General features: G+C 36.1%; 1 protein-coding gene across 5 annotated transcripts in view; it reads left to right on the top strand.

Moving 5' to 3' along the window:
* Positions 1–13,683, top strand: part of DCUN1D2 (defective in cullin neddylation 1 domain containing 2) — a 28,772-nt gene extending 15,089 nt beyond the window's left edge. For all 5 annotated transcript variants that reach the window (XM_029999055.1, XM_041119510.1, XM_029999057.1 and 2 more), the window contains 3 exons: positions 7,072–7,154; positions 9,594–9,690; positions 10,436–13,683. In XM_029999055.1, the coding sequence (XP_029854915.1) occupies positions 7,072–7,154; positions 9,594–9,690; positions 10,436–10,515 (260 nt within the window). In that variant the 3' untranslated portion in view covers positions 10,516–13,683. The remainder of the gene's footprint in view (positions 1–7,071; positions 7,155–9,593; positions 9,691–10,435) is intronic.
* The last annotated feature ends 155 nt before the right edge of the window (positions 13,684–13,838 follow it).

Below are 13,838 nucleotides of genomic sequence, written 5' to 3'. Positions count from 1 at the left end.
TTTGCAGAGGTTTATCTCACTTTCTACTCCCAAGTTTTAGCTTTTTCTGCTGCAGTCTGAGTGAAATTTTGCGTCCTAGCTCTTGGTTGATAAGTGTACTAAAGAGTAGGGTTATAGATCTTTTGTCATGTTGTATACAGAGCAGTTCAGATTTCTAAGGACACTGTTCAAGCTCAAAACAAGGCCTTAGCTCCATCTTTTTTTTTTTTTTTTTTTTCCAACATGATACTCACTGTGAGTCTCTTAATGGGTCTCCATTTGAGCCCCGACAAGACATGTTCAGGAGATTCCTCATGCTCAGCAGTTTACTACAGTTTGTTTCAGCACCGTGGAGGAACTTAACGCATTCTTTCATGGTCTTCGACTTTCAACATGGAAACAAAAAGCAGATTTGATCCTTCAACACTCCTTTGTGGTCCCTTCGCCTGCTTGCTGGCTCAAAAGGTTGTGCTTCCTTCTCTCTGCCAGCTTCCTGGGATCAAGCAAGAGATGATACATGAGGAGGGCATTCAGACTTGAATCAAATATTACCTCAAGACCAGAAGAATGACTATCTTTGCATCCGGTATGTGGACTTCAAGGAGGTTGCATCTTCTGTGAGCAGATGAGTATAATGTGCTCTTTTTAATTGAAGCAACATCAACTTTGGCTTTCATCATAGCAATATCTCAAGATTCTTTGAAGAGACACTTAGACATTAGGGAAGGATATCTTTTTCTTGTTGGTTGGTTTTTTTCTCCCCCTAACAAGTTATCAAGATTTCCTCCACTTTCAATGAAGAATTAGATTGATCCATTTGTAGGGTGTTTGTAGGAGTGAGTGGATGGAAGAAGTTGAGGGAGTTCAATAAATGAATTTCATGTTTACTTTACTTTGGAAGAGGTCTGTGAATGCTGTATTTTAGGTGTTTCAATGGCCTTGGTCTGTGTGTATGGTCCTTGCTTTATTTTTATTCAGATTTTTCTTTCTGCAAATGCCAGCAATTTAAGAGAAGCTTAGTATAGAACAGGGTGCTCTGATCAAAAAAGGCCAATAGTAGGCAGCAAAAGTGTGGCATAACTGCCAGTTCTAGTAATGCCTCATTGATTCTTTTACACGTTTGGCTCTTATTTGGGAAATGTATATCCAGTCAACTTAAACTACAACAGATTACTTAATCTGAGTTGTACATGGAGAGATTTGCAGAGACAGAAGGATTTTGAAACTGGCTACAATCAGGTTCATTAGGCTGCGCTCAAACTGGCTTCGAGATAGCTATCTTCTTCTAAGCCTAGCTGGCATTCAGGAGCAGTTTATCTGCTTTTGTGCAGTTGATGCACAAGATAATAAATATGAAAGGCGAAGAATCAGCCTGCTTCAGCATGGCAGATGCTGAGATAGAGTTAATAAGCACAGTCAGACTCTGCCTGATTCCTGCAGAGCTCTTCTGAAATCCACATGCTGTGTTTCACCACTCTTCCACCACAGGGACTTAACTCTGACACGGTGTGTTACACGTCCCCTAATGTAGAGCACTGGGAAGCTCTTTGCTTACGGCTTGGCAGGGATGAATGGATCCAACTCAGCTGGATCCTGAGTTTAGCCACTTCCAGTATTTTTATCATACCCCTTACCTGTTTTTCCCTTTCTCTCTTTCTACTGGGGGGGGAGCTCCTAACGGCAGATAAGGGCTGTTTTGCTCTAAACTTCTGGCAATTTCGTGAAGGGTTTTTAGGTTGAATTCTGATGGTATTTTCTTGTTATTTTGCTATGTGGATTTTATCTGTTTGTAGAAGAAGAAAACATTCTGATTAGGAAAGAAACTAATTCTTGTGTCCATGTTCTTAGTAATTTGGAGGCCAAAGAAGACTCTTTAAATCATTCAGAGATGAGGAAACAAGGAATCAAGTAACTCACTGAATCTTGCAAGTATTCATTTGATGTTTGTTGGTCAGGTAGTGTGATAGTCCAATTGTTGAGATAGATTGACACCAGTTTCTACTGTTTACCCCATCTGCACCAGTTTCTGCGTGGTGTCCAGGAATTTTATTAAAACAAAATAATTTTGTGCAATGTAGTTTTTGTTTTAGCTTTACAGAAGTATGATATTTGCCTGTGATCACAGTGAGAAAACAAGAGGAAAGAGATTAAAGAATATCAACCAAATAATACTTTAGGGCAAATTACATGACTATAAAGAAAACATCTGAAGTTCAGCCTCTTACAGAGGCTACATATATTTCTACAAGGTAATTGAATGATAAAATAGATTTCTGTGTCTTGCACCTGTCCAGATTAATTTTTTTATGCAGTGTTGGGAACAAGAGAGTTTGTTGGATAATCTTTTTGTTTTCAAAGCTATAGAGTAAGTTTTGTTTAAAGCATTGGGGAGAGAAAGCCTCAAACAAAGGGGTTCTTGGTGCTAAAACTTTCATTTCCAAAACCTTTTGTTTTTTTCTTTAATCCTTATTAACTGGTCTAATAAAAGTAACTTTTTCCTCCCACAAGCTTTGTTACATTCTTTACTAATTGGTTGGTTTGTGTCTGTAGACGGATTGGATAAGGCTGATGCATCCTGTTATTCTGGAAAAAAAAAAAAATGCTGCCCATGTAGCTTGAGAGAATACTCTTTGAATAAAACTCATTGGTGAGCACTGACACTTATAACAAGCTGCCCAAAGTCTCTCACAGAGACGACATATAAAGTAGCAGAGCTTTACAGTATTGATAAGAAGATTAAACATCAATACAGTTGCGCCAGGGGAGGTTTAGATTGGATATTAGAAAAAATTTCTTTACTGGAACAGTTGTCAGGCATTGGAACAGGCTGCCCAGGGAAGTGGTGGAGTTACCATCCCTGGAGGTGTTCAAAAAAACGTGTAGATGTGGCACTTGAGGACATGGTTTAGTGGGCATGGTGGTGTTGGGTTGACTGTTGGACTCGATGATTTTAAAGGTCTTTTCCAACCTAAATGATTCTGTGATTCTAAAGGAAGAAGGTGGCAATACTTGGACAATCATTTAATCTCAAAAGATGAAATTAAAATAAATTATTTGTTTCCAAGCTCAAAAACATGATAGATTCTACCATCATAATGTACAGAACCTAGTCAATAGGCTAACTAGGGATTATGAGGGCAACAGTGGCTAATATTAAAGTATTTTTATTAATAAAACTTAAAGATTTTTAAATGTCATTAGGAGGCCAATGTAATGCCTTTAGCTTTTTTTTCTTTTAAATATATCAGTAATTTAGGTGAAATAGTTTTAATATTCTGACAGCTTCAAACAGGACTGCATGAGCAGCTCTGTTGGGAGGGCAGTCTGAGAGCTGGAAAGCTCTATTTGGCAGAGGATGACAAGTGAGTGCTGCAGTCCCAGAGTGCTGTTTTGGCACAGCAGGTCTAAATGAACTTCATTTCATGTTCCTCATAAATCCTACTCTCCAGCCATTTCCTTGCTATCTGTTGATTTATCTTTCTGTTTTCTCACTTCCTTGATTACTTGTGTGCAATGACTTCATTGCCCTTGTCCAAAATCATAGCAAAGGGATGAGGAGCTTAATTTGATTATTTTTTTTTATTCATGCAAGAATCTAATAATGATTTTTGGTTTTTGTTAACAAGATAAGCATTTGATCAGGGCTTGAAAGTAGACACAGGCTGTCTAACTGATAATATATTTCTCCTTCTGCATTAATTGTGCTAATTTGTTACCACTTCAAGCTTTCTGTTCAATCAGGGTAGAAGGGGCTGAGGGGTTTTTTTAAAAACAATTTTAGAATGAGGCTTTAATGTTTCAGAATAGATCATACTGCATGCAAAATGCTTTACTTCTGATTATGAAAAGCTAATTGTTTAAATAATTCAAAAGTGTAAAGAACTCCTTTTAAAACATACTAAAACATGTTTACTATAATAAATGTTATTTAGCAAAATAATGTTTAAAATAATTACAGCATTATTTTACTAGCCTTTTCCTCCTTCTTGAATTTGTTTTACCTAGATAAGGTATATATTTTTAAAATTTTTTAAGTAATTTTAGTTTTAATAATTTTGTAATAGTAATCAGTATCACTTTTAGGTGACTCAGTTCTTAGGGTTTTACTACAGAAAGCTTTATAGATGCTTTATGTAGCCACAACTAGACTAGATATCCAGAAAGATGAATATCTAGATATTGAAGCTTTGTTTCAGTGTATGCAAAAACTTTGGACCATGAAGCCATTATGCTGAAGGGGCTGCATGACATACAACACTCGGTAGATAGTGACACTGAAAATATTTTGGCATGAAGGGAAAGCTCAAACCATTGTATAATGTCCAGTCTATGATGTGGTATTTTTAAGATGTTCTTTAAACAGTAACAGTTTAGCAATTTTATGTTTTGGATATGAACATGGATGTTTGCAATGAAATCTCTTCTAAACTGGTCCTTGCTTAGGTGTTAGTTTCCAGAGATTTATGCATCTGTCTTTTCCTTTCCGTTTATAAAACTTGCATTATTAATCTATAATGTGGGAAGCATATTTTTTGGTACAAAACCAGCATATTTTTGTAATTGTAGTTTGATTTTATTTGTAATGATGCCTTCATATTTATGCAGCATTAAAATAGGTATTCCTAAGACTGCCTAAAAAATCCATGCCTTCCAAAGCATCTTCCTGTGGGGATGCAAAACTCCCATGGCATGAGGCCTTTATTTTTTTTCTTAGTATCTTTTAGTGCTGCACTAATTGTAGCAGGTACACAAACTCCTCAGCATTACTGTTTATTGATACTACTATCAGCATCCTAATGTAGAACTGGGACTCTGTGTAACTAGGTCTTCCGTTTAAAGCAGAAAAATCATCTCGTCTGTCCTCCGGTGCTGTTTTTCAACCTAGGTAGGGAATTGTCTTCAAACAAAAGTGTAGCCATATCCCCTGAGGATGTAGCACACCTGAAGGCCTAGTTTCCTCAAATACTTTAAGACTGCATAAACTGGTACCACTACGAAAAGTGATAGTCCCATCTAGTCCTTTTGTTCAAATTTCTCTTGTGTTAGTTCATGAGTTTGTGTGATTCCAGTGAACCAGATGAGAAAGATTTACTCTTTTTATTTTTTTCCCTTGAGCTGAGAATGGGACTTCCCTCTGTGTGCTTAATGGGGAGAGCAGCTCCAGCATGGACCGGTTTCAGCCACTACAGAGCAGCATCCTCAGCAGGATATGCTTTTGTTGTATATTATAGCAAATAATTCCTGTGTCTTTGTGCAGGAGAATCGATTTGCACATGCATGTAATGTATCCCTCAAGTATCAACTTAATTAAGATAGTATTTCACATGCATTGTGTTTAACACAATTTTGCAATAATCAAGTTCACCTTAACATAATACTGAATTTGACACATACCCGAATAAACCAAGGAAGTGTGGCCTCTTCTTTACCTTTTAACTTTTTTGTGGCACCTTTAACCATCTTTGTTTCCTTGCCTGTACCTTCTTCCAAGGAATATTTCCATCAGAAGTATAAAAACTCTCCTGCTATTAAAGTGTTGTTTCTTCAAAGTGCATTTTGCTTAATGTTGTCACATGATAGATTTGCAAGATTGGCTTGGAAAGGTTGAGTCGTCATAAAGAAACCTGAGTGAATGGGATCAAAGCCAGTCACTTCACAGTGACGTTTAGAAACCCTTAAGATTATTCAAGTTTCTCCCTCCCCATTTCTTTTCCTTTTCATTTGGGATAACAGATATGAATAATTAATCTGCATATCTAAACAGGAAGTAAATGCTATTAACTATTCTATTCTACTTATTTTCTGTGAAAAGTGAGCAAGGTAGCAAAGACAGGAAGGACTGAAAGAAGTTTATTAGGGCATAAAGCAAGTTCTGTACTGAAAACAGTTTGTAGAACGAACACCAGCAGCACTGTCTCTGTATAGTTAGGTACAGGCATATTGCATTTCTCTACATCTTAACTATTGCACTTTGTCTGGGCCCCAGCCCTCTATGATACAGACTCTAGGGAACCGGCTATGTTAAAATCTGGAACATCTCTTTCAGACTCGAAACTTGATTTCAGGTGACAGAGTGTCCTTTGGTTTGTAATGTGGTATGTACAATTTCAAATACCGTGCTCCTTTCTTGTAGGTGGATGTTAAGCTTCCGTCTTATCTGCTATGACAGTACTTTCTACTGAGTTTCATATTTTGTTTATACTTACTTTACACTGAAAGCACAAACTGAAATCTTTTTGTGGTTTAAGAAGGGCTGTGCTTTATTTTGTGTTTGCACAGCAGTACGCATACATTCAGTGCTGTTACCTGTGGGACTAAGCACAGAAGCCATTAGGTATTGTGACTTGCTGAGAATGAAAACAGGCCTTCAAGAAAACATCCTTTCTACCCTTATGCTGCATCTAATACTGCTCCTACTTTTCCACTTGAATGTGTGGCAGTGCTGCACCCTCCTGTTGGCATGCATGAGCTGAACTCTGCTCTTGGATCACTGCTTACGGTGCAGAATAAGGGCTGCTTTCTTGGACTTATATTTTCAGTATTGGGTGTGGGTGCGCTGGATGATTCCAGAAGAAGAGAATTATTGCTGTAAGGCGTGCTGTAGAATTATCATGCTCCAGAAAAATCTGGTTTTATTCCCTTGTGTCCTTAATTTCCCTTTAAAGTCAAGTGGGTCTAAAATGTGATAAATTAACAGGAATTGGCACCTGCAGACTTAAATGTTTGGGTTTCTATCAATAATGGCTGTGTTTGTGCATATATCTCTTTTTTATTTATTTACTTTTATTTGTAGACAGGGTTATTGATAACTATCTTGTTCTCTTTCTGTAGATTGAAAGTAGCGTTAATTTGGCACTGCTGGATGGTGACAGAAATATTTTAGTCTTTATGGCCGTGATGTTCAATATGCAATTTATACCATTACTGCTTGTCTTCCACCTTTTGGGTCAGTGAGAGTAGAGAGTAGTGATTTTAAAAGAATGTTGTTCATTTGTATCATAATACACTGAATGTAGCATTAATTGTTCAGCCATAAGAGTTTTATTGCATATAATGTGCTGTAGTATTTATGTGTTGCTTTGTCTTTTGCAGATCTAGAAATGGCAATTGCATATTGGAATTTAGTCTTGTCAGGAAGGTTTAAATTTCTAGATCTTTGGAATAAATTTTTGTTGGTAAGTACGTACCGTGTTCCTTCCTGATTATCTTAGTCCACAGTAGTCTGGCTTGTAGGCTGTGTGCTTACAATAAAGAAAAAGACAGGATGTCTGAATACTTCCTTCGAACTTTCTCCTTTTTGAAAACTGTTATAAAATAGTCTTAAATCAAACCAAATTAAATCTTCTCTATATAATTTTCTAATTGAGAAGAATGCAAAAAGATTGCTACATGCAAAGCACTAGAGCATTCTGCTTGCTTGGTCCTGTATCCTCCTACTTATTGAAAGCTTCTGCATGAAAGGAAGCCATGATTGTAGATTGAACCTATGTTGTCTTTATTCTCAAGATAGCTATGATTATTGTCAACCATGTATTTTACCATGCTCTGCCTTTTGTAGTATTAATGCATGAACTCAGCATTAATGCTGGTTTTTAAATGTCAGTTCTGTTATGACTGACTTAACCTGAGAGACTTTTCTTTTTAAGCAGAAGTTCTTGTCTTGAGTACTTATTTTGACTCATTTTTTAGATAATAGTTGTGCACTGATCTTGACAGTTTTCTATTACCAGTGCAATTCTGTGAGCAGTGGAATACAGATGCATAAATTAAACTTTAGAAATTACAGAATATTCTTATTAAAGACCTGATTCATTCATCCAAGGTTCTACACTTGCATTTCTATGTACTTGCAAAAAAATACCTTATATAATGTTACATAATGTATAATTTATCTTGATTTTTTTTTAATGTATCTTTTTATCTTTAGTTTAGGAGAATTAAAAAGTCTTTCTGCATTTTGTCCCATAATCACCAGTGCTTAATAGAGGAAGTGTATACTTTTAGCAATATTTTTTGGAGTTTTTTCTAAATTTTTGGACAGTATATTTATTTTATTCACTGAATAATGTACCAGTTTCATCAAGAGAACTTGTGAAAACATTTCACATTTTAACTGCCTTAATACCCTTAACACATCCAAATTCAAATCTATAGATGTAACTAAAGAAAAGTCTTAACGTTTGTCTCCCACTTGGCTATGTGATTAAGTTTGTTACAACAGGCAGTTCTGCGCATCTCTACTTCAAGCAGTAATCTAGATGATCTGGTATAGTGTCTTACTTAGCTACAAATATTTAACCTGAATGTTTACTTTAGAAGAAATGTTTAGATTAAAAAAATTCAACGTAAGAAAGAAGCAAGTTAGGACTCTCTAGGATGGGCTTTTTTATTTGTGTTTTGTTTGTTTTAAGGATCTTAAATCTTTTCCAGAAGGTGTGTTTGCTTGTCATATTTTTTGCAGTCAAGAAACGACCTTTGGCTTGAGTGAGAGGACATGTTTGCTGCTGTGTTGGGCATCAGCCTCATTTTGATCAAGTTCCAGATTTTTGAAATAGAGTTTATTCTTCTCAATACTTCAGAGTATTAGTGCTTAAAAAAACCCACCCAAACAAACAAACAAACCGACTCCACAACACAAAACCAAAACCACAAACACAAAAAAACCCAATCCTTCACCGAGCAAGTTTTTTCATGCAGTTGCAAATTTTTACTGTAAACCAGAACCAGGTGTTGAAATTTAATTCCCTGTTAATCACCTGCTATCTTCAGGTAATATAGCAATATCAACAGATGAAGGGAGATGTGAATGGTCTGACTTGATCCTACAGCTCACAACTGCTGAGTAGTTGTGTTTGCCCACACGCTCTCTTTTTTTGGGAGTGCTAACTTTAAAAGCTGAGAGAATGCTGACTAGGACTGAAGTTTTTTGGAGTGCTGCTCAAACTGGCCAGGGTGGCAACTAGTACTTGTGAATGGGGTGGTGCAGAAGGGGTGTATTTGAAATCAGACAAGGAGGTGGTGGTGGAGAGTAGCACAGACTGGGAAAAAGGAGACTGGGCAGAAGTGGAGCAAATGCAGGTATTGTGTTACGGCGAAGGAGAGAATAGCTGAAGAAAGGCTGAGATGATGGATCTGGAAGGCAGTCTGGGAGAAAGTGAGAAGAGTGTAAATACAACTATAACCACCAAGTTGAAAGAGAGACTGGGTAAGCGTAACTAAAAAGGGGTAAGGAGAAAAGGGCTCGAGTTGAAATGGCAGAATGCTAACCCATGGGTGCACAGTTTCAGAACCTGGAATGGATGCCATTAAGTAGAAATATAAAGTTCATTTTGTTTATTCTTTTTCATAACAAGTTAGGAACACATACCCTAAAAGCAGAATGGAAGAAATAAAACAACTATCAAAGACTTCTTACACATTTTTGCCTTCTTTAGTTGCAGTTTATTTTGTAGCTTTCTCCGGAAGCTCTGAACTTTATTTAAATTAAAAAAAAAAAAAGAGAGAGAAGAAGAAATACTTCTAAAACGTCTATTTCTGTATATGTCAATATAAAATACTACTGTGGAATTTGAAAATAGTTTGGATTGAACAGTACCATTTTTCCTCCTTTACAGGAACATCATAAAAGATCAATTCCAAAAGATACTTGGAATCTTTTGTTAGACTTTGGAAATATGATTGCAGATGATATGTCCAACTATGATGAAGAAGGTAAGGAGTACTTGAATATCTTCAAAAATTGGTACAGCAGAATTAAAATATTGCTATAAACAAACAACAAAACATGCTGCTACCTTCTGTCTTAATTTGTTTACCCTTAGAGGTTTAGCTGCAAATATAGTGTCATACTTGTTGCCAAAACAGTAATGATAAGAAGGTTACCTAGTTTGCTGTAATATGTAAGTAGAAGTAAAGATACTGTCACACCATGATATAGCACATGCTATTTGAACCTGTTATGCTACAAGAGTCTCAGTGAAACTGTATTTTTTGTACAAAAGTGCTGCTAACTGCAAGAAAAGACATCATTTTTCTGCTTGCAAGAATGTCTATGTGGACGGTTTTTTTACTAATCTAAAAGCAATTTCCACTCTGTTACTAATCCTGCAAATCCTGTTTTGAAATGACTGTGTACAGAAATATTTCCGAAGTTATGAATGGCTCTAATAGGAATGCCATGGTTTTGCTATCAACTAACGTTTATAAACTTTGTAGTGTGGATTTTTATGCTTTAAATACATTTTGTATGTACTAAGAACTATTGCTGCAAGAAGAGATTCAAATGTTTAATTTATTAGTTAGGTGCGTTTTTCAAGTGTTTGTCATGTCATGCGTGTTAAAGCTAGACTAGGCCAGAAATGTCAAAGTGAGCTTCTGATCTTTTGTATTTGGAGGCTACACCAGTTTATTGCTGATAATGATACATTAATTTCTGAATTGCTTGACTTCTCTTTAGGAGCGTGGCCTGTTCTTATAGATGATTTTGTGGAATATGCACGACCAGTAGTTACAGGAGGAAAACGTAAAACTTTATAACCCCAGACTTGTCAATATGGACTAAACATGCGCTCTGAACTGCATTAGGTAATGAAGATTTGTTGACTGATGACTGTGCACATTGTTGCTGGTTTCAGTGGTCGTGATGAGATTCTGCAGACAAAACTGAAATTCTTCCTTTCTGCCTAAAGAAAATAATGGCTGACTTGTGGACGCTTCAAGAACAAACTCGGAAGATAGTCCAGGCTGTTTGTAGGCTATTGGCTTCAATTATTGTACTGGTTGTATCATATAGGATGTAGATTTTGCATGATTTTATACTTTGGAGAAGTTTAACTAGAGGCCATTTTATTAAAGTTTTGACAGCACAGCATGCCATTCAGTTCATGATCCAAAGTGAACACCAGCAGTTACATAAATAAAACTGTATTATATTGTACTTATATTAAAAGCAGTATTTGTGGTATATAAATTAAATCCCTAAATAAAAACTTATGCAGTATGTTGTATTTTTATAAAAGTTAGTTCCGTGGATCTGTCCTAATACAGAATTGTAACAAAACAAAAAAGCACTTATGCTTTTTTTACTTGTTGCCAAAAATTTTAAATTTGTATTTTTAAGTCCTAGATATATAGACTGATTACATCCAGCCTTCTGTTTTCTCCCAGTGAGGTTAACTTCCTCATTATTCTTCTTGAAGTGCTTGGACATGTTAACAGTAGCATTGCTGAGGAAGGGCTGCTGCTCTATGCTATGTTGCAACTCCAGCTTTTTTTATTAACCATTTTAAAGTAGACATTAAACAACCAAAGATGCTTTTATAATTCATGTTTGATTATCATAATTCAGTTAGTCTTCAATTATGTGTTTTATTTATTTCAAATAATGAACTGGTGGAATATAACTTCTAGTTTTATTTGTAGCGTGAAACATATCCTAAATTCTAGCTAAATGCAACATAGTTATGAATGCAATTCCTGGCACTTCTCACAGCAAATAAACACGAATAAGCCCAAAGACCTAAATAGTTGGCTTCCACTTTGGAGAAATAGTTAGAGGTAAGGAGACTTTATGTTAATGATGATAAGCATTCATGCCTCTGGATGTATTGTGCGTTCAATTTTGTTTATTTAAAGGGAAAATAAGAGTAAATTAATGCAGTATCGTTGATCTCAAGGCTAGTGGAATTGGACCAGTTTTCACCAAATCTGAATTTGTTCAGTCATTTGTGTCTCCCCTTTCACCAGCCATTGATTATAAAGTGTACAGAGGTCAGTCTCCTCTTTCCCAACAGTGTCTTCCAATGCCTAAGCACAAAAAAGTTTTACCAGGAACTATTCAACATGTCTTCACACAGGGCTCTTTTAAATGCTACCTCATCAAAATGAGTTTGTCATAGCCACTGTAAAAGTTTATTAAAACAAAGAGATGCTAAAGAGTATGTACAGCTATGATCAATATATTTTCTGTAATCAAAGCTGAATAGATGCAAGAATTTTGGAGAAAATCGTGCATTAAGTTATATAATTTATATCTGTTTGGATCACATCATTTAAGTATTGCATGACAGCATACTATTTTATTTTCTAGTTGTGAGGGTATAAAAGCTTACAATATTCTCTTAAACTCTAATATTTAGAGTTTCATATTAGCAGTCAGCTTTCATTTATGTCAATGCAGCCTACAAGAACAAAAGTACATGCTGCATACAGAAGGATTACCTTCATTCTTCCGCTTGCGAGAATTTCAGTTGTGCATGTTGTTTAAAAAGCAGGATTAGGACAAATTTGAACAAATTAGCAAATTTCCTGTTAGTAAGAACATAGCAGGCAACTTACAAATGCCCCACGAGTGATTTATTACTAGTAGTCTTTTTACCCTAAGCAGTCTTTGTAAATGTTAGATCTTGCATGGCAGCCACTAGATGTCCGTGTCTCAGTCTTCAGCTGCCTCTCTCTCCTGGCTAGAGTTAGGAAGTAATATTAAGCCAAATTATTACTTACTGACTACATCTTTTTAGAAGGGCATTTGTGTACATAAGTACAGGTATTCTACAGAAGTCAACAGATTTAAAAACAGTATTAAGCTCTTTTTAACGCATTTGACTTACCTACTCTTCCTTCCCAAAACAAGCAATTTCTGTATCTGTCCTGTAGGCTTTGTAGAATGTGTAACATCTCATAACATCAAGTGTGTTTATGCAGCCAAAAGCAGTGGAATGCTTGTTATTCACACAATTGCCACTTAAAATATATAGCTATAATATAACTGACCAGAAGTAGTTTAATCTATTGGTATGTGATATAACTGAATAGTTTCATAGCGCTAGAGCTTGTGAAACATTTGTTCATGCTGAGAACTCCTTCAAACCAACCTGATGAACCTTCTACCTTTTAAAATAAATAGAGCATAAAAAATTCATGTGGGTTGAGGTTTTTTGCCTTGTTAATCTGAGGAAGAAGGAAGATGCTTAGCATAGTGTTCAGTTTCTATATATACATACTTATTCGCTTACTCTTAAGCCTCATTCCTGTGAGGATCCTTCATGGAAGACACCTTCCAACAGAGGAAGACTGGACAAAATACTCTCAAGATAAGAGTTCCTCCTTATCAGCCAGCTTCCTAGGCATAGTACGCTTTTTCTTTTGTTCTTCCTAGTCTTCTACCCATTTGAAACCACGTATGCATTTTACATTCCCATAAATAATAGCATGGAATGTCACCTTCGCACTTGAACAATCATGAAAGTAAATGCAAATACACTGCTTTCAAATTATGAGTTCCTTATATATTTTAATAATTTGCTGCTGTCCACAGTTCCACTTTACAGGGCACTCCTGATTCGCTTTTTAGGTAAGCTGGTACAGTGGTGACACTGAGACTGATCAGTTTATAATCGTAAATGGTACAGATGTCTTCAAGTTGTTCAGTGCATACAGTATTAGTTCCTAGAGATACTGTATGTATTTTTAAACTTGATGCCAAGTTGTTCGGTTTTACATCCTAGAGTGTTTGAAACTGAGCCATAGGATTTGTACTTGCCAATTCTAAATTTAAATGTAATTTATCATGTATGTCATGCCAAGGAGAGCAAACCTGCAGGCATCTGCTCGTTCAATGCACCTGAGAGATTTGCTGCCGAGTAAGCTGTATGTGTGTAAATTTTGTGGCAATGGAAAAAGGAATAAATGGACTGTCAACATAAAGGACTGAAGTCAGTCATGCGAACTGTCTGTATGTTTTTTCTCAGCTTTCTGCTTTGGAAGCCTTGCAAAGGCCAGCTGGGTTTTTTTGTTTTCTGGTTAATTTATTAGATCCTTGCGTTATTATTCCATCAGTCAGAAGAGGGCAAGGATGTAAC

This window comes from Aquila chrysaetos, chromosome 23 (assembly GCF_900496995.4).
Source record: "Aquila chrysaetos chrysaetos chromosome 23, bAquChr1.4, whole genome shotgun sequence".
NCBI classification, from domain to species: domain Eukaryota; kingdom Metazoa; phylum Chordata; class Aves; order Accipitriformes; family Accipitridae; genus Aquila; species Aquila chrysaetos.
The sequence above is the reverse complement of the archived record's forward strand: the minus strand, read 5'-3'. Positions and strand labels throughout refer to the sequence as shown.